This window comes from Ictalurus punctatus, chromosome 19 (assembly GCF_001660625.3).
Source record: "Ictalurus punctatus breed USDA103 chromosome 19, Coco_2.0, whole genome shotgun sequence".
In the NCBI taxonomy this organism is placed as follows: domain Eukaryota; kingdom Metazoa; phylum Chordata; class Actinopteri; order Siluriformes; family Ictaluridae; genus Ictalurus; species Ictalurus punctatus.
The window spans coordinates 974,745-1,000,968 of record NC_030434.2 but is presented as its reverse complement, the minus strand read 5'-3'; the positions used below and the strand labels follow the sequence as shown (position 1 = coordinate 1,000,968).

At 37.4% G+C, this 26,224-nt stretch overlaps 1 protein-coding gene across 4 annotated transcripts; it reads right to left on the bottom strand.

The window, feature by feature from the left end:
• Window positions 1–708: 708 nt before the first annotated feature.
• On the bottom strand, window positions 709–20,128 carry pphln1 (periphilin 1). 4 transcript variants are annotated; one of them, XM_017494350.3, is made up of 10 exons: window positions 19,834–20,128; window positions 19,373–19,441; window positions 18,858–18,922; window positions 18,239–18,439; window positions 17,786–17,850; window positions 14,292–14,426; window positions 7,532–7,707; window positions 6,511–6,587; window positions 5,886–6,017; window positions 709–1,293 (listed from the first exon to the last, which is right to left on the bottom strand). In XM_017494350.3, coding segments are annotated over exons 2-10 (1,047 nt in total). In that variant the 5' UTR covers window positions 19,374–19,441; window positions 19,834–20,128; the 3' UTR covers window positions 709–1,098. The 4 variants fall into 4 exon arrangements, with proteins under 4 accessions (XP_017349839.2, XP_017349838.2, XP_017349836.2 ...); XM_017494349.3 differs by having other exon boundaries at window positions 19,839–20,128; XM_017494347.3 differs by having other exon boundaries at window positions 19,846–20,128.
• Between the last annotated feature and the right edge of the window lie 6,096 nt (window positions 20,129–26,224).

The following is a 26,224-nucleotide window of genomic DNA, read 5'->3' as shown; positions in this document are numbered from 1 at the left end:
AGTGATTTTAAACACACTGATGAACTCTGTCTCGTAAAACTTTCCTCTGTAGTCATGATTGTTGTCATGAGCTGTGTTTATAAATTTGAAACACTGACTTTACATTCAAAAGTATGTACTAATCTAGAAACTCCAGAACACTGGTAGGCAATACAGAGCTTTCTGACTGAGAGGTTTTTAAAAGACAAACACTAACTGTTGTTGAATTTGTAGACTAGTACAGCGTCAGGTTAGTGAAAATAGTCACACAAAATCCGTCTTGGTAGTGAGAGCAATATTTCTAATATTAATATGTAAAATAAACGAATAAAACAAAAATAATGCGAGTTTCTTTCCTGACCTTATTTATAAACCATTCAGCCATGTTTACCAGATGAATGCAGAAATATATAAATGCAAAGATAAATAAATGCCTCTATTTATTTGTTTGTTTGTTTACACATTCATTTCTATCCCACATTTAATTGTTTACTTATTTAACCATTTAAAATGTTTTATTTGAACGATTTTTGAAATAAAGTACCCAATATGATCTATTTTTTTTTTTTTTAAGTTTTCAAAATTATAAACTTAAACAGATGTCTCTTTGCGAGCAGTTCATAAATGTTTAATAATTAGTAATAAGCATTGATGAGGGAGTATTTGGGTATAAAGTTAAACATTTTTTTTATGTAAGGCAGCCCAGAGTTAAAAGTAAAAGTCATAAGGTAGAATATGCCATCTTTATTGATTTACAGAGATAAACAGTGATATACTGGAAACTTCCAATAAAATTTTGAAAAGACCAATTTCAATTCATAATAATCCATGATCAATATTTACACATGGTACTGCTACAAAAAAACCCCTCTAGATTAAGCAATTTAAGTTGAAAACATTTATGAATTAATACTGTATCAATACAATTAGTATTTATTTACAATACTAACGACAGGCCACATAATCCTCTTAGATGGACTAGCTTGGGGCAGTACACTAAATATAACTAAATTCAACAACATTTCTGATGAAAAAATAATGTTCCAAAATATTACACATCTTGAAGATGTGCATTCAGAACAACGATGAAGGTTTTCGCCCAGATGTGATGCGGGCACCTCAGACCGTAGGTTCCGGTTGACGAACTACCTCATCTAGTTCTGAGATAAAATGTCGCAGATCCTCAAGACATCGCTCACGAATCTCACCCAGGTTTTCTTTCAAAGGGTTCTGCAGGTGCTTCTCCAGACTAGGGTCTTTGGCTACGAGCATCTTCACCACCATCCCAAACGTCTCACAGTCTTGGCGATACACCTGAAGATCATAAAGTCAGTAAGCGTGCATTATTGCGTAGTCAAATACACAACATATTGGTTTCAAGATTATTTACCCCTCACTGTCGTTTGTTTACTGACTAGAGAGAAAAACATCACTAAGCTTATTATAATAATATCCTACAAAGAGGTCTTGAACAAAATCCTGAGACTGAAATGGCCAAAACACTTAAGTATCCTAGCAACCATTTCTGTATCGATTTGGCACTACATTTCAGGATTATATATAAAAATTTTTAGGCTGGAATCTATTGGTACTTGTCTAAATTCAGGACAGAACTTCAAGCCACACAAAAAGCAACAAAGCATCAATGATATTGCCAAATATGCCAGTGTTCAACATAATTTAATGTGGCTGCACCAGTGGGTCTGTTTCTACTATGTAAAATAGCAACTTTCAGCAAATTCACTGAATATTTTAGTTATTTCTGAATAGCAAAACCGCGAAGTAGTAAAGTAACTTACCACATCAAAAATTCTCAATATCAGCAAGACACTAACGATAAATATAGTCTGCACAAACTGATAAAAAATGGGAATATAATCAGGATTATGTTAAAAAAAATTAAAACCAAAGAAATTAATCTTTTGAATAATTTCAATACAGACAGCTGATTCTCTCTTGCCAGTCGTGATGCACATGAGACACCTGCTGGTGCAAGCACAAATAACAAGTCTCTAATCACAGAGGCACATTGAAACGACTGTTAATTGATGGCCGCTGGAAAAAATGCGTTACAGTCATGGAGATTTCGACATTATTTCGTGCATGAAGGAGAAAAATGGAAACAACATCACAGTACAGGGAAACTATGCCTTCCAGCTGTGAAGACGCTGTCTTTATCAAAGGACTTGACATCTAATTTAAAGAAACATTTGCAAGACCAGCACAGAAATCACGTTAGCTAAAATAATTTAGTATTAGTGCTTTGAAATCCCCTGGTTTGCATGGTCACTGTGATTTTTTATTTTTTTTTTTTTATTTCAATTAATTTTATTTTTTTTAAAATTATGTATTGAATGTATCGAACATGTTTTAAGCTCTAAGGGAAAAAAACTGCAATGGATACTTTATCTAACTTTAATAATTTTATTGTTGAGAACAGTCCAAAAGTTTGGACGAGGGAGACATACTGAAAACTATAACATTTAAAAACTCAAAAATTAGGATAAAGTAATTAAAAAGACACTAAAATCTCATTTAAATCACAGTACACTTTTCTCACAATACATAAGATTGTTTTTCTCTCTTTCGCAGTTTTCTTTAAAATCCTATAAACATCAAATTAGAAAATCACCCATAAACTGTTAACCATAGGAATGACAGCATTTCAATAGTGATAGGTCATGGATAAACTGTGATTTATCTATTGAATACAGTTGGCAGTTAATGAATATATAGACCAAAGAACTAAATAAATCTAAGAAAGCCTACAACTACTCTTTTAATGTGCATTGTTTTGTTCCTCAGAGGAAGCATCCTAGTCACTTGACCAAAAAAAAGACACTAGGTGGCCAGAGATGATTGAGCAGCCTAGTACATCTGATCCTGGACAAGGGGCCTTGCATCTTCCTTTCAAACTTGGACATAGCTCATACTAAAGTACAGTTAATACACTAATATTTGAATTTGTAATTGACAATGTTCAGTCACTCTCATTGGTTGAGCAGCCTTCATTCAAAAAACTTTGGGGTGGGAATCAGTGGAGGTAAAACAGTCATGTGCAGAAAGACACTATTCCAGCACAAGGAGTTTGTAGTTATGAAAAACAGCTTGACTGAAACACTTGACTGCATGAAAGCAGACTTGTGGATCGCACATAACGTTAGTTTCTTAGGTATGATATGTCGCTGGATTGAGGAAAACACTAGGGAGAGGAAGTCTGCAGCATTGGCCTGTGCACGAGTTACAGGACAGCATACTTTTGATGACCTTGCTACAATAATTAGTGAAAGACATGCAGAGCACAAACTACAACACAAAGTGAGGGGTACTGTAACAGGCAATGGGAGTAATTTTGTTAAAGCTTTCCGTGAATTTGAAACATCTGAGGAGGTAGCTGCAGATGAGCTGGATGATGGAATACGATTTTTAGATATGGATGCAGTTCTTGAAATGGACTGAGACGAGGAGCTTAATTTTTTCCTTCCTCCTCATCAAAGATGTGCTGCACACACCCTAAACCTGAATGCCACCAACAAGGTGGATAAAGCATCATCAAAAGGCCCTTCCTGGAACGTTTACCAAAGTGCAATGGGAAAATGTGCTTAGACGCCAAAGCTGTGCAAGATGTTGTGAACATGAGATTTCTGTTCCGTATGTTACCAGATGTGTTCGGAGTATGAAGCCATTTCTAAACTGATTGGCCTCAGACATAATCAACTGACTGACATCTGTGGAAAACTTTGAAAACTTGGAGTTACCAGACTGCACCCACATGAGGTGACATTTCTGAGAGAGTATGAAGATGTGTTACAACCCCTTTCCCAATCCAATGATCTTCTACATGGGGAGAAAAGATGCTACCTTGGATTTCTCATTCCAACAATCATAATCCTCAAATCAAAGTTTTCTGACAAATTACCGCGTGTCTTACACAGCAAACATCATTACTACAGTCCTTATAGCACTTGACAATTGCTTTGATGCAATACTGATCAGCCATGAAGCAAAAATGGCAACAACGACCATGCCAAAATTTCGCTTGTGCTTGCTTCCTCCAGAGAAGAGAGAAGATATGTACAAAACACTGGTTCAGGAGGAAAGATCTTTGGAATCCAGGGCTCCTTGTGCAGCTGAGATGAGAATTAACCTGGAGACTGATGAATCAGATAAGGATTTTTAGGATTCGGAAAGAAAAAAGGACCAATAAAAGTACAGTGGAGGAGTTCCTAAGTTCCTTGATGATCCTGAGAAATGCGTGCAGTCTCTAAATTCATTTCCCTTGATTAAGCAGTTCTTCATGAAGTATAATACCACTTTGTGGTATTAAAATGCTTGTTCTACATTATCAGAGCATTTACTATTTTCCTATTAAGGGGCAGTGCTCCTGCTTTTTTTAATTTCTTTATGTTTTTTATATACAGGTACAGCTACATTACTTATAACACTACTCAGACTTATTTTGTTTAAATACAGAATAAATATATTTTAGAAATAAAATATTTTAAATCATATTGCTTTTCTCTTGACTTTATTTACGTGTGACCTTGAAGTAATCAGATTATATTACTTTCATATTGTGATACTTGGATTACATTACTGATTAATTTTTTTGTGAAGTAATTTGTAACTGTAATGGAATACATTTTTAAAGTAACACTCCCAACCCTGGCTGTTTCTGAATATGCTGTGTTTCTTGTTCCTTATGATTTGATATGGTATGTAACTGTGAGTAAACCCACAAAGGTCAGCACTTCCAGACAGATAGCATTAGGCCTCCTTCCTTTTTACCTCTATCTTCTCTCCTCCTATTCCCCTGTATATACACTAGATATTCTTATATACATACATATATCAATATACACACACACACACACTATATATATATATATATATATATATATATATATATATATATATATACACACACACAAATCTATATCTAATATCTATATATATCTCTATCTAACTCTCTCTCTCTCTCTCTCTCTCTCTCTCTATATATATATATATATATATATATATATATATATATATATATATATATATATATATATATATATACACACACACACACACACATATATATATACACATATATATATATATATATATATACACACACATATATATATATATATATATATATATATATATATATATATACACACACACACACACATATATATATATATATATATATATATATATATATATATATATATATATATATATATATATATATATATATATATATATAACTTTGAAAATTGTCCACCCATACAGGGGCTAATTCCCATGGAAACATTTTCAGAGTAAAGGCAGAAGCCTATCCAGCCTATTTGCCTTTTTGGAGTCAAGACCTTTGAAAATCTTAACAATCGGTCAGGTTTATATGTTGCCTAGATGCAAAATCATCAGTTATTATAGCATCCAGTGCATCAGTGCAGTCACTCATGTTTTGCAGAGATGCTGAATATGGCGTGAAAGCAGAAATTTGCAAGTTTATCCGACAAACAAATGAGCAATAAAACCTCCGACATCAATACATTCTGCATTTTACAGCATGTGTTTAATTCTAATCTATTTAGTTTATGAGATTTACCTTACCCTGAAGAACACTGACCAATACAATACCGTAACATTCAACCGGCAATCAGCCAATCATCTGAGGAATCTGAGGCTACATGGTGCACAGACTCACCCAAACCGGACAGTTGAAGATCAGTGGCCAGGTGACATTTTTCCAATCTTCAGCCTTCCAGTTCAGTATTAGTACTTTTAGCCTCGTTAATTTGACTCACCCAGTGGGCTAACTAATGAAGTTGCCACCCGTGATAATCACAAAATGCTGTAAAATGCTAAAAACAAAACACAGTTGCTATAAAAACAAACCGATTCAGTCCAACCTTCTCTATTTCTCTTGCTTTGGCTGCAATAGCTTGAGCTCGCCGTTCGTGGAAGTCATCTGCAATGGTAGTGGCTTCATCTGCAGGAGCCAGAGGTTCATCTGTTTGACGCTCTATCACTGGCATTTCTTCCTATGCAGCATACAGAGTATTCTCAGCTTACTTAACAACATGGCTCACAATGATCCATATAATCATTGATTTGTGACACACTGTAATATTCACAGTTACATATACAAAATGATTGCATGAATACTGTACACATTTGTATTACTCATATTTCGGTTATATTTCTTCAGCAGAATCAATCAGTGTGTTATCCAGAAGAATGAAATATCCTGTATGTTGAAAATATTCAGAGTATTCAAGAGTTTTGTTTAATATTAATACAGCTGCTGAAGTTAGGTAGTTCATTAAAAAATATATAAAATGTCAAAACGTCTCTTGTAAAAACAAAATCTGGAAATACTGATATGCAGAGAAGGCCAGGGCATTGTTTAAACAAACACAGTATTGACTTAATAGGATGTCCCCCCAGTAACTTAGTGGAATAACTGGCTGAGGCACACAGAAGACTGCGTCACTACACCCTATCCTTAGGTCATTGAGGCAAGATGCTACTCACTTTAGAGGCTGATACAGAACTATGTGGCGATCCGTCTCGGGACACGCTGACAGCGGGGCCTGGGGCTCTGTCCCTGTCTATAAAGGAAAAATAAATATATAAAGGAAAATAATGTGACTAATGAGATGTTTTGCTTGAGCATTAATTAAAATTCTCAAGGATGCCATAAATGTTTCCATACGTTGAGTTTGCATCCCACACTCCTATTTTACTCTTTATCTAGAACAATGGAGGCTCATGTATAGGGGAAGGTGGGGAAGAGCACCACCATTTATAACAGCTGTTTAACAAATGTTTATCTTCAGAAAGTCCTCATTCACAACTCCATGTGTTTTAAACTCCACCTAATAATAATTACCTCTTTTGAGTGACCCATGATTTAAAAAGGTGTTGCTATTTGACAGAGGTAAGCTGACGGCCACCTTCATAGAGGTTGCTGCCATATTTAGCTTCCATAGCGTTATTATTGCGCATAGTGGTCAAAAAATGGGAACTGTAACAAGAGATAATAGAGGTCCATCTAATGGAGGGATCTGCTTTTCAGTGTTTGAGGAATAGTGGACAAGACAATTAACTGCAGGGTTGCCAGATTGGGGTAGAATAAAAATACTCTGTAGCTGCCAGTATCTTGTTTTATACCAAATAACTGGAATTAAATCTAATACACTTTCACAAAATAAGTGTCTGATACATTGCAAAAATTGGGAGTAATGTCCATAAATCAGAAATGTGTAGGAACAAGTATGCTGGGAAAAGCAGAAAATGTCTCCCTTTTCTCATTTTCTTGGGGGAGGCTTAAGTGGTTTTTGTGATGTAGGTGCATGGTACTTGTGTGCTTTTTGAGGTGTAGGTGCGATGGAAATTTTCCTGAACGATATTCATCCATGATATTACCTTGAGCAAAAGGAGCTGCTAGACTGCATGCTAGACTACATGTTCTAATTTTATTTTAAGTTAGTGTATTCAAACATCTGAATTCAATGTAGCCCAGAACAATACAGAGAGAGAAGACAGAGTATACTTTTTCCCAGAGGAGGCTGGTATGTGTGGCTCTTGCCCCGGTCCGGAGAGTAGCTTCGGCTGCTAATGCTGGATCCAGAGCGGCTGTGAGGGGACGGAGACACATCCTGCCGAGTAGGAGAACAGTCGTGTACTGGAGGAAAGGGCGCTTTACGCCGCAGACCTTCCCTCTCCTCCCTGTGGGGAACAAGTACACACATACATCAATGAAAACTAGCAAATGGAAATTTTGTACAAAGACAATAAAAAGGGAACATTAAGGGCCTTTACAGCATTTCCTCTCACCACATAAAAGTTAAGAGGCCGATACTGAAAACTGCCCTTCCAAAATCTTTACAACGAAGACCAAATTATGCAAAATGTACATTGAAAAAATAAAACATATTTGACTGCATCCACACAATCATGAATTAAAGCAGGTTTCCTAAATAGCTCTTTCACCAAGGTGCTAAAATTTCTCACATTATTAAACACACTGCCATAAAAATACACCTATGAAGAGCAGACTAGTTCAACGTTACACATTCATATAGAGATTTCAGATGTGTGTGTGTAGTGAGGAGTTAAAAACAAAAATGCAGTTGCACACATTAGTATTCAGCCCAGGTTATATTATCCATCCGTTTCCGAGACTGGAGTCTATCCCAGGGAGCTTGGCGTACAAGGCGGGGAGACGCCCGCACAATCACACACACATGCGGACAAAGGAGTGCAAAAACTATAAAGGTTGGCAGGTCTGCAATTTCTCCTGCTAGACATCCAGTACAAGTACAAAAAAGAAGCAATGATCTGGTACATCAACACCAATCTCTTAAGATGCGTATAAGTGGTCTGGAGCAAACACAAACGAAGGAATCAATGTCATAATCTCAACTAGTACATTTGCCATCGGCATCCATTTGATGGCCTGATGATCGTAGAATTATAAAACAAAATGCTGCTTCAGACTTCTCATGCATTCAAGTGACTCAAAGACAAAGCTAAGTGGAGAAATGCACTGAACATACAAACTACTCTTATGTTTCAAGACATATTTTCAAAGTAGTGGCTGAGTGCCTATTAATAATAATAATAGAAATAATAACAAAGGAATAAATTCAGGTCACTTGAATTACAGTTTACAAATGAACTGAACCAATTTCAGGAATGTGTAGCTCTTGTTATGATCCTTAATGTACTTAACTAAATTTTAACTGTTTAGGTATTTTTATATCCATTAATTGATTTGTGCAGGACAAGATACACCTATCTCTTTCGTGTTGAAAGTTTTGGGTTTTTTTTATTTATTTATTTTTACCATGGTATTGGAAAAATCATATCTATACACTAGTTCTAATAAGATTTACATCAGAATTTCATCAAAATGTTTTAAAAATTTATTTTTACTTGTCTTGTGTTCTATTTATTTTGCACATTTTTATGAAGGGTGCCAATAAATCTGGAGGGGACTGCAATTTAAGAAATAATTACAAATTAGTACAAATTAAATTGCAAATGAGTACAAACAGAATTAAGTACAGAACTGGGTGGGTTGGTTCAGACTGCCATCAGTGTGTGGAAGTCGGACCGAAGGAAAAGTCCAAGCACGTGAATTTCCTCCAATCACCTCATTCTCCACTCAATCTCTCCTTCCTCCGTAGCCTCCAGAACCCTATAGGCTAGTGGTAGAACTGATCAAAACGGCCCTGCAGATTAATTAGGCTAATGTCAAAAATGTTAAGGAAATCAGAAAGCATAGGGTTAGATTTAATAAAAGTGCGAGCCCTCCCTTTTGTCTGCCCCAGCAATAGCATAATGCCTTCAAACAAAAGCAATGCAAGTCCTCAGAGAAAGTACAGGCATTGGAATTCCCAAACAACAAATGAATTCCTACTCTCAAAGTCATAAATCATTCATTTTAATTTAATAAAGTTAATTGTATTAGCTACCATTTATAAGATAAGCAGTACTTAGTCTAGTCTCTACATAATTGGACTCCTTTTTTCCATCCATCATGCAAGGCCAAAAACTCATTCCAATATTCCACAGAAGGACCAGTGATCACGTTTTTATTATTTTTACAGAAGATGCAGCATGGATGCACGCAGACTATTTCCACCTTTAGTGAGGGAGCTTTAGCTCTGTCTGCAATTATAGACAAGTTATGGCTATAGAGCACTGTAATCTGTAGAAAATTCCATGACAAACAGAAAAGCAACTGCACTGGACGAAAAAAAGAAAAGAAATATAATACACATATGTTATTGCTTTTCATTTGTGACATGAGAACAGTGTTCCACGCCAAAAAAAAACTAATAATTCATAGAATTTTCTTCAGTGAAGAAGATAATTAAATGCTGACTTTGCATCTCCAATTCCCCACTGCACTGCATTTCACTTTCATCAATGTATTCATGTCACACTGTACAATTACTGCTTAAAGCTGTACAGGGGGCATGGCTGTAATTGGTGAATGGAGGAAAGGCCAGTAAAGCATTGTTTTACAGGTGGACTTGACCTTTACTGCATAACTATTGGTTTCCTCATTCCTACAGCACTGATTGTTGAACCCATAATCACCAAGCCTTTTTTTTTTTCTTAGTGAAGCAACCACATTAAGAACATAAACAAATGCTCCACAATGTCTTCAGACAAACTTCCGTCTTCAAGGAATATGATTTTATGCAAATGATCTTGACAGTTCAATGAATATGCAAACAATCTATGGCATAATCTGGCAAATTCTTGCAACCGTTTGACCATGCATTAGCTACGTTCGGCTGAAGAGAGTTGGGAACACTGGGCAGAGAAGCAGTAACAAACCCGTGAGAGAAAAACACAGGTGAAGGAGGTAACATTCCGATTAATACCTGGATATTAGTTACATTATGAGTTTGACTTCTAGAGAGTAACTTTTAACTGGAGAGAAACTGCTACACGAGTAGTCAGAGTTTTCAGAACTCCAAACATATCCATTATCATACATTTCCTGTGTTAAGTCCATCAGTGTATTTACTTTTTTCCAATAAGAGGTCATTTCAAAATAATAGATAACAGACAGATTTATACCAGCTTTTATTTACTATATTAGACTTTTAGTAGGTCAGAAGTTTCCACACACTTTGTTAGGATTTGGTGTTACTGCCTTTTAATTGCTTGAACTTGAAATCTCGTTGTAGCGTTCCACAGGCTTCTCACAATACTGTCATTTTTGCCCATTCCGCCTGACAGAAACGGTGTAACCCAGTCCGGTTTGTGGGTCTCCTTGCTCAGACACTTTTTCAGTCCATAAATTTTCTATGCTAGTCTTGGAGTTGGAGCTTCTTCCTTGAGAGATATAGGACTCTATTAATAGTGACTGTACACACTTTAGTACACGATGCCTCCAACTCATTCACCAGTTCCTTTGTTGTTGTCCTGGAGTTCAGTTGAACCTTTCAGACCAAAGCTCACACTCGTCCCTGGGAGTTAATTTGTGTCTCTTTCCTGAATGATGCCATGTCTGTGCATCTTTACTTTCTGGAAAACTTCCAGGTTGTTTAAAAGACACAGTCAACTTGGCGTGTGTTTAACCCACTAGAATGCTGATATAATGAAGTAAAGCCAATTTGCTTGTTTTAAAACTATCACTGAAGTGAACAAAGTACAGGTTTGGGTTACAGAGAGAGGAAGAGAGAGAGAGCTGAGAGGTCTGGGTTACAGAGAGAGGAAGAGAGAGAGAGCTGAGAGGTCTGGGTTACAGAGAGAGGAAGAGAGAGAGAGCTGAGAGGTCTGGGTTACAGAGAGAGGAAGAGAGAGAGAGCTGAGAGGTCTGGGTTACAGAGAGAGGAAGAGAGAGAGAGCTGAGAGGCAATAACTATGATGAATTTGAAGCCATGACAGACAAGTCTCAAGGGCACGGCCAGGCAAACAATTACACTAGGATGAGAACATATTTAAATCAGGAGATATGTAGTATGACATAAAATGAAGGAGACCAAATCCCCCAACCCTTTTACTTTTAATAAGGTGTTGTCTGGATATTCTGGGAGGTTTGCAGTCCCAGATAAAAGAGGATATTTTAATGTCCTGCTGTTTACAATAGCTTTGTGGGATGAATACATGGATTGCCTAAAACATGTACTGTATAAAAAATATCTTACCCCAGTTCTGTTGTAATAAATTGCCTATTTATTTTGTAACTCTAAAGCCTAATTTCTTCAAGACTATTTTAAAAGGGGTCAATCTTTAAAATGTTGTGTCTATGCATTTGGGGTGAGGCATTAACTCATACTTATCCAAATTTACCTTATATCCTGAAAATGATCCAAAGCTATTTATCATCAGGTTTTATAAATGGGGCAATAGATGCTTTAGGGTTTGAAATAAACAGAAACACATCATCAGCATAACCGGAGACCTTATGATGAGTGTTATGATAAAATTTAGGGTTTAGACACTAACCAAGCACTTTAGAAACACAATATTAATACTGGGTAAAGCCTGCCCTTGCTCTCAATATGGTATGAAGCAATTTTTCCTGACACTCATTCCACAAGATGTCCTAGTCCATGTTGAGATGATTCAATCATAATTCCTGCAGATTTTTTAGGTGCACTTTCATGCTGCGAACGTCCCGTTCTCCCACATCACAAAGGATTCAGATCTGGTGACTGGGAAAGCCACTGAAGAACACTGAACAAATTGTCATGTTCATGAAACCAGTTTGAGATGACTTTTGCTTTAAAATGAAAAGACACGGTGCATTATCATATTAGAAGTAGCCATTAGAAGATGGTAAATTGTGGCCATGAAGGGATGCACATTGTCAGCAACAATACTCAAATAGGTTGTGGCATTTAAGCCATGACTGATTGGTATTACCAGGCCCAAAATGTGCCAAGAAAACACTGACACAAGGCAGGCTGGGTCCATGGATTCATGTTGTTGGTACAAAGTTCTGATCCTACCGTCTGTGTGCCTCAGCAAAAATCAAGATTCGTCAGACCAAGCTACATTTCTCTAGTCTTCACCTGTCCATGTTTGGTGAACCTGTACCCACTGCAGCCTCAGCTTTCTGTTCTTGGCTGACAGAAGTGAAACCTGATGTAGTCATCTCTGTTGTAACCCGTCCGCCTCAAGGTTTGTGCGTTCTGCTCACCACAATTATACAGAGTGATTATGAGTTACTGTAATCTTTCTGTCAGCTCCAACCATTCTGGCCGTTCTCTTTTCATTTCTCTCAACAAGATGTTTCCGTCCGCAAAACTAGATGTTTTTTTCTTTATTGCACCATTCTGTGTAAACTCTACAGACTGCTGTGTGTGAAAATCCCAATAGATAAGCAGTTATAAAAAATAAAAATAAAAATACTCAAACCAGCCTGTCTGGCACCAACAACTTTGCCACAGTCGTAATCATTGAAATCACATTTTCACCCATTCTAATGGTTGATGTGAACTTTACCTGAAGCTGCTGGCCTGCATCTGCATGATTTTATGCACTGCTGACACACGATTGGCTGATTGGATAATTGCAATTATGAGTAGGTGTACCTTATAAAGTGCTGAGTGAGTGTATGTGGACTGGGTTGAATATGATATGCCAGTGGCTCCAGGAAAGTCTATGTTGATTAGAGGGGTCAGAATAAAACAGCCAGACTGGTTTGAGTTGACAGGAAGGCTATGGTGGTAACTTAAATAACCAGTCTATACACCTGGGTGAGCAGAAAGGCATTTCTGAACTCACAAGTTGAATCCTGAGGTGGATTGGCTACAACAGCCAAAGACCACATCAGGTTCCAGTGCTGTAAACCAAGCACACGAGTTCATGCCAAGTTGGTATAATGGTGTGGGAATGTTTTCTTAGCACACTTTGGGCCCCTTAATACCAAACAAGCATCATTTGAATGCCACATCCTATCGGAGTATTGTTGCCGACAATGTGTGTCTCTTTATGGCCACAGTATGGCCTCAATACGGCCACGGGCGGCTGTTGCTCATGTGGTAGGGCGGGTTGCCCACTAATGGTTGGCGGTTCAATTCCCGGCCCACGTTACTCCACATGCCGGAGTGTCCTTGGGCAAGACACTGAACCCCAAGTTACTCCCAATGGCAAGTTAGCGCCTTGCATGGCAGCTCTGCTACCATTGGTGTGCGAGTGTGTGTGTGAATGGGTGAATGAGATACAGTGTAAAACGCTGTGGATAGAAGCGCTACATAAGTGAAGATCATTTACAATTTACCATCTTATAACGTCTACGTCCAGCATGATAATGCACCATTTCACAAAGCACAAGTTGTCTCCAACCGGTTCCATGTATATGACCATGTGTTCAATGTACTTATCCAACAGAGCAAATTTGGGATTGCGGCATGAGTGTGTAGTTGATAGATACAGCAACTGTGATGCAATCATATAAACACTAACCAAATCTCAAAGGAACCTTACGTGCACCTTGTGGATTCCAAGTCACAATGAATTAAGACTGTTCTGAGAACAAAGGGGGCTCTACCCAGTATTAATTTGGTGTTCCACTAAAGTGTATACTAAACTTACTAAAATAAAAAGAAACAATGAAAACAAAATAATAATGAGCAAGGTCTCCTCTGTGCTGAACTGCCCTACACCTTTTTCTGCTACTAATTAATACTACGATAGATAGATCGATCAATAGATAGACAGACAGCACAGATACCAAATGCTTTCAAAATCCTTGATCAACACCCACTTATCCTTGATCAACACCCACTCCAAACACACACAGTGTAAGATTATTAATTTGAGATAGCGCACATGCATACCCTCGGTCCAAGTTCATAATGGCCTGGATTAATGTGTCATCTCCTGGGTTGGGGCCCGCTGCTGACAGGGATCTGGGAGCAGGGTACGAGCCCTGGACACGAGCATTGGGAGAGGAGACAACTCGACTGCGGCCTCTGTGAGATGAAAATAGAAGGTAAAATGCACAAAATACGGGTAAAATAAATAATGACTAAGGGCCTTTAATGCATCACTATCTCCATTTTTTTGGATCGACACCTGCCAGTGTTGCCTTCAGGAGATTAAACCCAGCCTCTGTTCCACACTACTCAATAAGATTCATTAGATCAAGATTTTGGTGGGGAACTTGATATCAGAAACTGGACAGAAACTGATATCATGTCTAATTTCAATTATATATGCTTAACCATACATGCATTTTTCTTTTAAGATATACTCCCACCAGCCACTTTATTGGGAACACCTGTACACCTGCTCATTCATGCGATTATCCAAGCAACTAATCATGTGGCAGCAGCACAATGCATAAAATCATGCAGATACAGGTCAAGAGCATCAGTTAATGTTCACATCAGTCATCAGAATGGTGAAAAACATGATCTCAGTAACTTTGAACGGGGCATGGTTGTTGGTGCCAGAAATTGCTGATCTGCTAGGATCAGCCAAGAACAGGAATCTAAGGCTACAATGGACACAACCTTACCCAAAATGGACAAATGGAAACAGAAAAAACGATCTGGTCTGATGAATCTTGCATGAATTCAGGGATCCAACCTGTCTTGTGTGAACGGTTCAGGCTGGTGAAGATGGTGTAATGGTGTGGGGAAAGTTTTCTTGGCACACTTTGGACTACCATCATCTGAATACCACAGCCTATTTGAGTATTGCTGCTGACCAAGTGCATGTCTTTATGGCCACAAATTGCCATCTAATAATGGCTACTTCCAACACAATAATACCCAAAGTAAAAGCACAAGTCATTTCAAATTGGTTCCATGAACAGGACAATGAGTGTACTTCAGTGGCCTTCCCAGCCACCGGATTTGAATTCAGCAGAGCACCTTTGGGATGTGACAGAAAGGAAGATTTGCAGAATGAATGTGTAGCTCACCCTAATCTCTGATGTGGCCCTCCTACAGGAGTAGGGATGTCATGAGAACCAAGTCGGTAACAACATTCTTAAAACGTGACGGTACTTGTTTTTCTGAGTAACATTAGTACCAATTCTAATGGAAGTAACGATGGACCTGAAGGGGGCAGCAAATACGCGCAAGTGTTTTAGTCGGTCCACAAGTGGTGAAGAAGAACAACTAGAAGCACACGGGAAAAACTATTTTTATTTTAAATATTTTTATCCTGCCACCATATCAGTGAATTTAAACTAATGCTTGCATTCAGAGTATAAGGGGTGTGTGTACGTGCATGTGTGCGCACATTTAGGAGTGCACCTCCACTGTAGCCTCCACTCATTGTCAAACAGTGTTTGATAACTAAAATAGCCCCCAGAAGAGACAGAGGAGGATGTCCTCTAGGAGAGTTTTTAATTTAATTATTTTTATACCACACCGTGGTATCGACTTTGGTATCGAGTTTCATGTACTAAGAGTGTTTTTCCACTCTTAAAGATTTGTTCAATTGGCAACATTTTTATCTCTCGATCATGCCCCAGTATATCTGTATATACTACCAGTCCAGGTATTGGAGATGAGTTGCCTTTCTCCTTACAGATAATAAATTCTGCATCTAAATAGGTTTTAAAGTCAAGTCATTTCTCTCGTTAAGCTCCCCGACTAACTCGTAATCCATTCATGCTTTGGGAAACCTCCAAAGCCTACACCACAGGATGAATAATCTTACAATGCCAGCAAGAGACGCAAAATTGCAGAAGAGCAAAACCTATTGGAAATCAAACTAAAAACAGATAGAAAATATATACTGTATTATATTATATAAGATGGACCTTCCAAGCATTTCAGAGGAACAGCAGCTCACACTTGGTGCACAGATTCCTGCAGATGATGCACAGGAAGCTATAGGGTTGCTCCAGAGTGGAAACGCACCAGGCCCTGACAGTCTCAGCAGGGAGTGACCATAAAAAGGGTTCCATGATTTTTTAATGAGGCCTCTGGTGATCATGTTACGTCATTTTTTTGCCACTGCATTTCTCCATCCATCTTAAAGAGGTGCGAATATTTCCTTAATTTTAAGACAAGTGCCCAGATGACACTGCCTCCTACAGACCGATTTTAACATGTTAAGGTCAAAAATGTATTTATTTATTTTAGGCATGTTTGTGAATCCAAAATTTCAACAGATGTACACTCACTGTCCACTTTATTAGGAACACATAGAAAGAAAATAAAGTGTAATCTCTGTGCCTGTGACACTCTGACCAATCTGGTCATGTTCCTCTGAGCTTTCTCATCAACAAGGCGTTTCCACCCACAGAACTGTTGCTCCCTCAATGTCCCCAACCCCCCACCATTCTGTGTAAACTCTACAGACTGTTGTGTGTGAAAATCCCAGGAAATCAGCAGCTTCTGAAAAACTCAAACCAGCCCATCTGGTACCGACAACCATGTCACGGTTAATGTCACACTTTAGATGTCAGACTTTTCTGATGTGTATATTAACTGAAGCTCTTGACCTGTATCTTCATGATTTTATGCATTACGCTGCTGCCGCACGATTGGCTGATTAGATAACTGCATTTATCCATTTTAATAAAGTGGATGGTGAGTGTACTGTATATTTAAAATAAATAAATAAATAAATAAATACACAACAACAATAGCCAGGACCAATGATCTGCCAAGGCTAGTGATTTGTCCACCACTGGGGAGGAAGACAAATAAACCTTCCACCTCTGCCATATATTGGAAATAAACCTCATTTATCAAGTTGGATATTAATGGATTTATTCGTAAATTGTTTGTACAGGCATTTACGGAGGAAATTTGGTGTTCATGGAAATCTAGTAAATTTGGGAAAACATTCGTATCCTACTCATTCTCCTGAGTGTATGAAAACTGTCCTAAACAAATGCCTCAGCTGATAGATGACTTAGCGCTCACTTATTATTATTATTATATACTAGTAAATATTTTTATTGACATAATAGTTACTCAAAACATCTTCCACTTATGTTTTCCAGCCTTTACTCTGATGTTCATTTCATTCTCCCAGCTGTTACCTTTTATGTAGTTTTGTGGGCATCACTATGTGCAAATGAGCTGTGCAGGGAACGCACTTTGCACTTTATGGGTGATCAGCGTACGTATACGAACACGAAGAAAATCAGCCATTCTGAAACTTTTGTAAATCCAGTGGCTTACGTAAATATTTACACACAACTTAACTAAAAATATTATCTGCTTTATATTATATTAGCTACTAAAAGAATTTAACCTAATTTCATTATTTAATAAACAAAACGACTCCAATCTTGTTCTTGCTCCTGTGACAATGTATTGAAATAATACATTCCGAATACATCTGCACAAGTTGTAAATACCTGAAATCCCCCTGGCGTCCAGAATGAGCATCATCTTTAGGTCCTCTGTAATAAGGGTAGTCATCCTGTTGGGAGCAGAGACACACAGGTATAAACTAATATTTATAAGGATTCTGTACACAATAGCAGGATAGAAATGTGATGAATATATTTCTTTACTGGACTATGCCATTTCTAGTACCTTTTTGTAAATGAAAGCTTTCATGCTCAGGGCAACGTACACGACAATTAAGATTCTTTTTTTTTATTTTTTTTTATTAGACCTTAAGAATACAGTACTACATTAATGAATGTTGATTTGTAATTTCTACAACTACAGGCTAAATTTTAATTATTTCCTTAATTTAGGCTGGTTTCATGGTGTCTTTTATCCTCTCATTTAAACTGTTTTATATTGAATCCTGACTTACAAAAGGTAAAGATGATGGTGCCATGTGTGCCTTCAGCTCTTACCCTTCGATTAGCTGGGCCTCCTCTGGATTCATTCGAGAAATAGCTGTCACTTTGGTAACCCTTCTTATCTTCATTGTGGTAGTTTCTGGGACCACCGTTGGGGTAAAAGCGAGGAGAGTCATAGTCAAAGTTTCGAGTGTAGTCTTCATCAGGACGTCCAAAAGCTCTCCTTTCCCCACCAGCTCCTCTTGGATAAGGGGCCTGAAACAGGCAAATGTAAAAGCACTAAGATGGCTGAAATTAAGGCCACCGAACACACAGCTCTTGCATCACACGGAATTACCTCATTATTAATCATAACAAATCAAGAAAGTTCAGCAGGGAAAACTTAACCGGCCCCATATTTCATTACTACATAGAAAAAATACCTGTGAATTAAATTTTATATGAGCCGATAACATCAACCACTGAGTATATTTCACTGACCAAGTGCTTTTGTTTTTACTGTTCACGATTGAACAAACATTTACACACGTTTACTCACTAGATCCCTGACACAAGCTAAAGGTTTGTGCTGTAGCTGGTATTAACAAAATAATAATAGTAATAATAATAATAATAATAATAATAATAATAAAAGTGCATGAATGAGGAGAGTAAAAATCAGGACAGCCCTTACAGCTCTGTCTTGATGGAACCGCTGCTCGTACATGTCCCGGATACTCCTGTCTCTCCTGAATGCCACTACAGCAAAAATAAAATCAATAAAAACAAATAATAAAAGATGAAAATGAATCAGTGCTAGAGCACCCTCATGCTTATGTTCACACCAATGCACAATAACAACTTTAACATTAGGCATAATGTTTTTTGCACAAAGGTTGCACCCCCCATTGTTTCTCGGCAAGAAACTAAACATATACCTCCATTTTACAGTCTATCTACAAAACAGCCTTCCTTACTATACATACAAACAGCTCATGTGGAGCCTTGGTAAAAATCTTTGCATGTATGGAAATTTTAGATATTTAAAAATGCATTACATGCTCTGGTGGTTAAAATAAGGGCGTGCAAACTTTTGCGCTCAACTGTATAGCACCTTAACAGATTCAGTGATACGTTACGCGTTATGATGAATCGTGCAAGGACGAAATATAATGCAACGTTTGCCCCTAAAAAAAATATTCCACCTACTTGCTTTTCCTAGAAAATGATGTTCACGTGTACAGTCATAAGACAACGAAGACGAAGAAGATCTGTGACCTGAAAAAGAGGATCACCACAAATGACTTCACCTAAATTTATGTCACCCAAACCGAAGGTGGACATGACAACAAAATACAAATACACCAAGATATATATATATATATATATATATATATATATATATATATATATATATATATATATATATAAAAACCCTGGGAAGAAAAACAATAGAAACCCTTATAGAATCTGTAATGGTTTTAATGGGGATTGTATTGGTTGTAATGGTCCGTGTGGGTCTTTACTGGTAATTGGTGTCTAGTGGATACCATTAGGGACCAATTATTATAATGTTTTTGTTGGTATCTGTAGTGGAAACCATTAGATTTGTGTGATGTGTTTCCCCCAGCAGCTTGTGAAAGTAATAGTGATAGGTATATGATCCATACATTACCGGTCACCTGCGCGCGCTGCCTCTTTGCTGATGTTTACTTGTTTACTAGTTACCATACAACACTGTGGCTAAAGCTAGCATTACCTGCGTTGTTACTGCGCACTAGTATAAGACTTTACACGCAGCTTACCGATCACACACACACACACAACTAGAAAAAGGAGATCATGCAAGATGTGTATATATGTACACACTATTCATGTGAACCTTATGGGACTAATAACCGGAAATAAAACGCAGGGGTTAAATGAAACCTAAATCTGGATATTTGAATACAAAAGAAACTACCCCCTCACACAAAATAACAGCATTAACTTCCGGTCACGTGGGTGAATATATTATATTATATTTCAGAATAAAAGTTCGAACAAAAAAAACATTGGGCCTCATTTGTCCGTTGTGAAAGGATGTCCACTGCGTCCTGTAGTTTTCAGGAAGAGACAGAATCCGTTTCCGATGTTCACTTTATATTGATATTACAACCTCTCTGGAGTCTACAGCAGGGACCGTGTACATGACATCGTAACGGGTTTAAAAATGAAGCCAAAATGTCTCTGACGCCCTCTAGTGCCTGTATGATTTTTAACCCCGCCCACTCCCATGTTACTGAATGAAAACTGAGCCCAACTTACATTTTCAATTTCATCTCCACTAATTATATATTTATTTAGTGATCTGTCCTCCAGTATTTTTCTGTACAACCCTGCTGAAAACCCCCCAAAACAAAACCCAATAGAAACCATCACAAAAATTCAAATTGTTTTCTACTACAAATACCATTACAAACCATCAGCGAACCATTAAAACCATTACAATTATTGGCCCTTAATGGTAGAGGACATAACATGCCACCAACAGAAGGCAACAGATTACCAGTAGAGACCTGTTACCATTTCCATTGAAACCAATACAATTCCCATTATAGCCATTAAAAGCATTACAAATTCTATGAGGGTTTGTTTGGGGGTTTTTTTTCAGCGGGGAATAAGTGTGTCTTATAGCAGTTATTTGGTGATGAATCAAAGGGAGTGGTTGATGAGGTGATTGACGATTTTGGACATGACAGTCGAGTCTCACGAATGTGCAACACACACCCGGACCTTAGCAAACACTCTGTTTAGTTTGGTAAGCTTATCCAGTTATCCTCTTTAAATGCACTCTAGTTCACACTGTACAGACAGATGCTGACCAACGCCGACAATCTCCAACTTTTAAAAGTTGGCTGTTGGATTTAGAATGTTGGGAAACACGACTGTTCCCACTCCCAACAAGCTTTTTTGTTACAGACAGTCAAACTTGTGTTTAAAATAGATGATCCTTTAACCATGATAAAAAAAAAAGGTTACTATTATTTGTGTCTTTACGTTTCGTTCTTCACCTGAAAAGACAAAGAGTGAAAAGAAAGATGTTCTGGTTGAAGCCTTGGTTATTGCGAAGTGAGAGACAGGGTGCTTATTTACATTTATACAGAGAACTGCAGACAGAGGATGTGAGGAGCTTTCAAAATTTTGCTCACTTTGTCCCCAAGCAGTTTCAACACCTGCTCCAGATGGTGACACCAATCATTCAGAGGCAAACTATACATTTTAGAGATGCCATTTCACCCGGTGAACACCTAATGATTGCAATTTGCTTCTTCGAAGCAGGTAAAAATCTTTGTTTCATCTTTAAAATCCCAATCAAGATCATTTAAACTGTTTAGGTGAAAAAGAAATATACTTAAGTTAAGTTATACTTAAGTTTACTTAAATATACTTAGTGCCTTTTTTCGATGCACTTATCACATTTTAATTGTACTGTACTAAATACATATTAAATGTGTTATTTTGGAACAACTTTAAGTATGTTAAGTGTTTGTTTAGATATGTTTAAGACCAATTTTATGCTAATTGCAATATACTTTTAATATACTAAGCTGTGCTAAAATGGAACCACTTCAAGTAACTTTAGTGTCATTTAACTGTATTTCAAATTTGATTTAAAATACACGTTTATGCTATACTTGAAGTGCAGTTGCAACATATTTTAAGCTTCACATGAATGTGTTTCCAGAATATTTTCAATAGCATAACTTCATCCACCGAGTGGAGGGCCACTTTTCTTTGAGTACCACTCATCGTTGCGTATTTCTATGAATGAGGGTTCGCACTTCAGACACTGTGCTATTTGGAAACTGCTTTATCACTGTGTCTGTGGAAGGTAAAAAGAAACTTATATATATATATATATATATATATATATATATATATATATATATATATATATATATATATATATATATATACATTTATAAGCAAAATTGTCCACTGCTTAATGAACATTTTTGTACACTTTTTTGATTATTTTTATTTATTTATTTTTGCGTCAAAGTTACTTCACCACACTATGATGTTATGAAATTTCTCTGACTGTTCTCAGTTTTTTTTAGATGGTAAAGATGAAAAGTTTTCCCACATGTCTCCCAACCATTTAATGCTCAGTTCTTCCATGTTAAGTCTTGCTGAACCACTTTGCAGTCTCCATGGCATTTAATTCCCAATACCACATCAATCAGCTTATGAATTGGTTTCACTGTGTTTAAGTACAGAACAATTACTGTATAATAATGTATAACGATATTTTTGAATACATTTATTTTTAACATGAATATTTGTTTATTTTAGGCAGACCCCCTTGACATGTAGGGAGAGCAAAAACAGTGATCATGTCCAGGAGCCAGATGTACCTATGAGCACATTGAACTTGTGAGGGTCCAACTGGTCCTTTAAGGTTTGAATGCCCCGTGAGAGTGGATCGTTCCAGTGTGTCTTTTCCAAACATTAGCGTGGCCAGGTCTTGGGTAAAAAGAGTAGCTTGTGATTTATTGTCACTTAAATCAAAATTACATTAGGAAGGCATGTCTTTACAGATGATATGGACAAGAGGAATGATTACAGTGACCAACAACTTCCAAAATGTAAACATGGGCATGTGGGCCTTCTATTAAGATAGACTATAAAACAGCCACCATCTCCTTCTGACTCCTGACTCCTGCTGACCTTATCACCTTGCATGAGGTCGTATTCGAAAATATCTTCAGACGGAGGTATAGAATCCAAAGTTAGCATAACACTCAGAGCCACAATTGTCACTTTAATGGGAAATACGTCGGGTTGAAATAAACCTTTGAGATTCATCGATATGAGATTAAAACATTACTTACTGCTCTCTTCTTTGCTCGTCTCTGCTCTGTGTGTTCAAGCAAGTCAACATCAGTGTTATCTGAATCGTCTGACTCTGAAGAGGAGGTTAGAGGAGCTGGGGTTTTATTCTGCGTAAGCTCTGGAGATCTCGTTTAAGTTTTCTCCCACTTTGGGATGCATTTGTGATCTGAAAGCAAGTCATTTTAAACAATGCTTTATTGCAGAGGTTCTCAACCTTTTGCAACTAAAGCCCCCCCAAGCCTTCCCTATCATGTGGCACACCCATGTGGCACGCCCTACACCATAATCTGTTTTTGATAGATAGATAGATAGATAGATAGATAGATAGATAGATAGATAGATAGATAGATAGATAGATAGTTGTTTTTTTTTTTTGCTTTCGTGTTTTTGTACTTTTTTAGTTACTTTTCATAACTTGTGATTTTTAAAAAATAACTTTTATGACTTTTGTAAATCTATATAACGGACAGGTATGGAACATGAATGATCAAAAAATGTTTCTGAACAATATAACTACTTTGAAAAAGAGAACTAGGTTATAATAACATGGACTATTTTACATGTAAAACATGTCGCATTACATTCATCTTGCATTCTATAAATATTCACATATGAATGATGTAAATTGGGATGAAGGATGAATCTCATTGATTACATTTACATGGACAGAAGTAATCTAATTATTGCCCTTATTCTGAGTAAGACAATATTCTGATTAAGGTGTTTACATGAGTCCCTTTTAGAATATTCCTTTCATGTTCCCGTTTTACATGTTATAGAACACAGTTAGATTAACAGCACGTCATTACGTCCCCACACCACGCCGTCCGATGTTCCCTCCAGAATTTCACGTATTGACATACAGTTTGTCTTCGTTATGGTACCATATATAGTTTTAGGTGTTTTTATTTTTAATTTTACGAAAGCTTCAAGTGCACTTCATTATTTGTCGTGCTGTATGTGCAAATTGACGACAGCCGATTCAAATTCTCCAGCAACAGGCCTCCTCTGTACTTTCATTCGGCAACATTTCATTCAACAAACTCGGAGGTACTGGATAAGAGTACGAAGTAAGGACTGGTGGGAGAGAGTTGTTTTAATGAAATTTGATGACGCCGAATGGAAAGAAAATTTTCGCATGTCCCGGAGATCATTTGTAAAATTATGTTCCGTGATGGAGGGAGTCATGAGTCCCCAGGAGGTCACTGTGCGTGCACTTGTGCCCTTGGAGATGTTGGTAACAGTGGTCCTGTACCGACTTAGTAACTGCAGGCAATAACTAGTAATAGCTAATCAATTTGGCGTGCACAAATGCATGGTCAAGAAGTTTGTGTGCATGTTTTGCAAATAAATGGTATCCTTTGCAAAAAATCTCATCCAGGTTCCTAATCTGAAGGAGGCAAATGCAATTGCTCACCGATTCAAAATGGAACATCACATTCCACAGATAATCGGATGCGTTGAAGGGACGCACATTCCCATACTTCCACCAAAAGATGGATATAGGGACTTTGTTCATCGTAAAGGATAGTCCTCATACGTACTGCAGGCAGTCGTGGATGACTGATATTGGTAAGTAGCCAAGAATAAATTTATTTACCTGTATTAGCCCACATGAATCTTGTCTTTATTGTATATAGCACGTATTTATGTATTTGTTGTTTGATCAGTTGTTTTTACTGGTATCTGTCCTAACATAGGTTCCATTTTAAGTATTTATCTGCCCTGTGAAGTGTTTTATGATTTGTCTGTAACAAGCACAATACACATTTTTATTTACTTTAAAATATAAGTGCTTTTCAGTTGGATATCTACCTTTCTCTCAAACCTATATATCGTATGTAAACTGTAGTGTACATTGTCACTGAGTTTATCTGCTAATATGACCAATAAACTCAGCATCAGCTATACTTCTTTAATGCTGATGTTACTTTTTTCTTCTTTATCTAGCTTTTGGAGCATCAATTGCCAAGTTCCTGGGAGCATGCATGATGCCAATGTACTGCAGCAATCACAGCTATGCAAAAAGGCTCATCTACTCCCCAGGGTAAAAAATATTTTTTTACCTTGTCTGTTAACATTAAATGATCAGTGACATCAATAATTTTATGTTGTTGTATGACCTTTAAGGAGTGAGGGTGATTCTGGGGAAACCTGTGTGTTTCTTTCTCCAAGATCCAGATTATCCACTCATGGACTGGCTGATGAAGTGTTACCATAGTCTCCAGGCCGAACACCTGAACAAAAGTCGTTCAATGTTCACCTCGGCTCAGCAAGAACAACAGTGGAGATTACTTTTGGGAGACTGAAGTCTAGGTGGAGGGTGCTCCTGAAATGCACTTCACTTTCGCACCTTGCATGATTACAACATGTTGTGTACTGCACAATTTTTGTGAATGAGAAAAGGAGCAGGTCCCCCAATGATGGTTGGAGGAGGCAACAGTTATGGAGAGAGTCTTACCCCATCCCCACAGTGCACCACAGAACCACACTCCCAGCGCAGATGTTTATGTCATGAGAAATGCATTATCAGCATACATGGCAGCAACCTTTCCCCTTCGGAGGAGTATACATTAGGCACAAGTGGTTAACTTTCAGCATATTTGCTTGCTTTGAGCAGCTTGGAAAGTCACACTTCTTAGTATTTGATCAACCTTATCTCCAGTCTCTGAGGTTAACTGCATTCAAGATGTTATTTTAAGAAGAAGTGCTGCACTTTTTATTTTAATGTGAACTAGGCAGTTTTTTTAAGTACTTTGTGTTACTCATTAATCACAGAAAGAAACACCATTTCTGTTGGGTTTTGTATGCTTCAATTCCAGAAACACTGTACAAAGGTTTGAAGTGCAAAAAAGGACACAACAAAAAGGACGATAAAAAAGGGACCTCTTCAAGTTCTGCTCACTTATGTTAAATATTACTTTACAAAAAATAGAGGTTTAAATAAAAATTTTTAAAAAATTCAACCCCGTCCAGGGTGTACCTTGCCTTGTGCCCCATGTTCGCTGGGGTTGGCTCCAGGTACCTCACGACCCTGTAGGATAGATAGAAAATGGATGGATGGATTTTTTTTTTTACTTTTATATAACAAAAGACAAGGCACAATCTTTCCTGTAACACAGGCAAATATGAGGTAGGCAAACATATCTAAACTTAAGCCAATACAGGCATTCACAATCTATT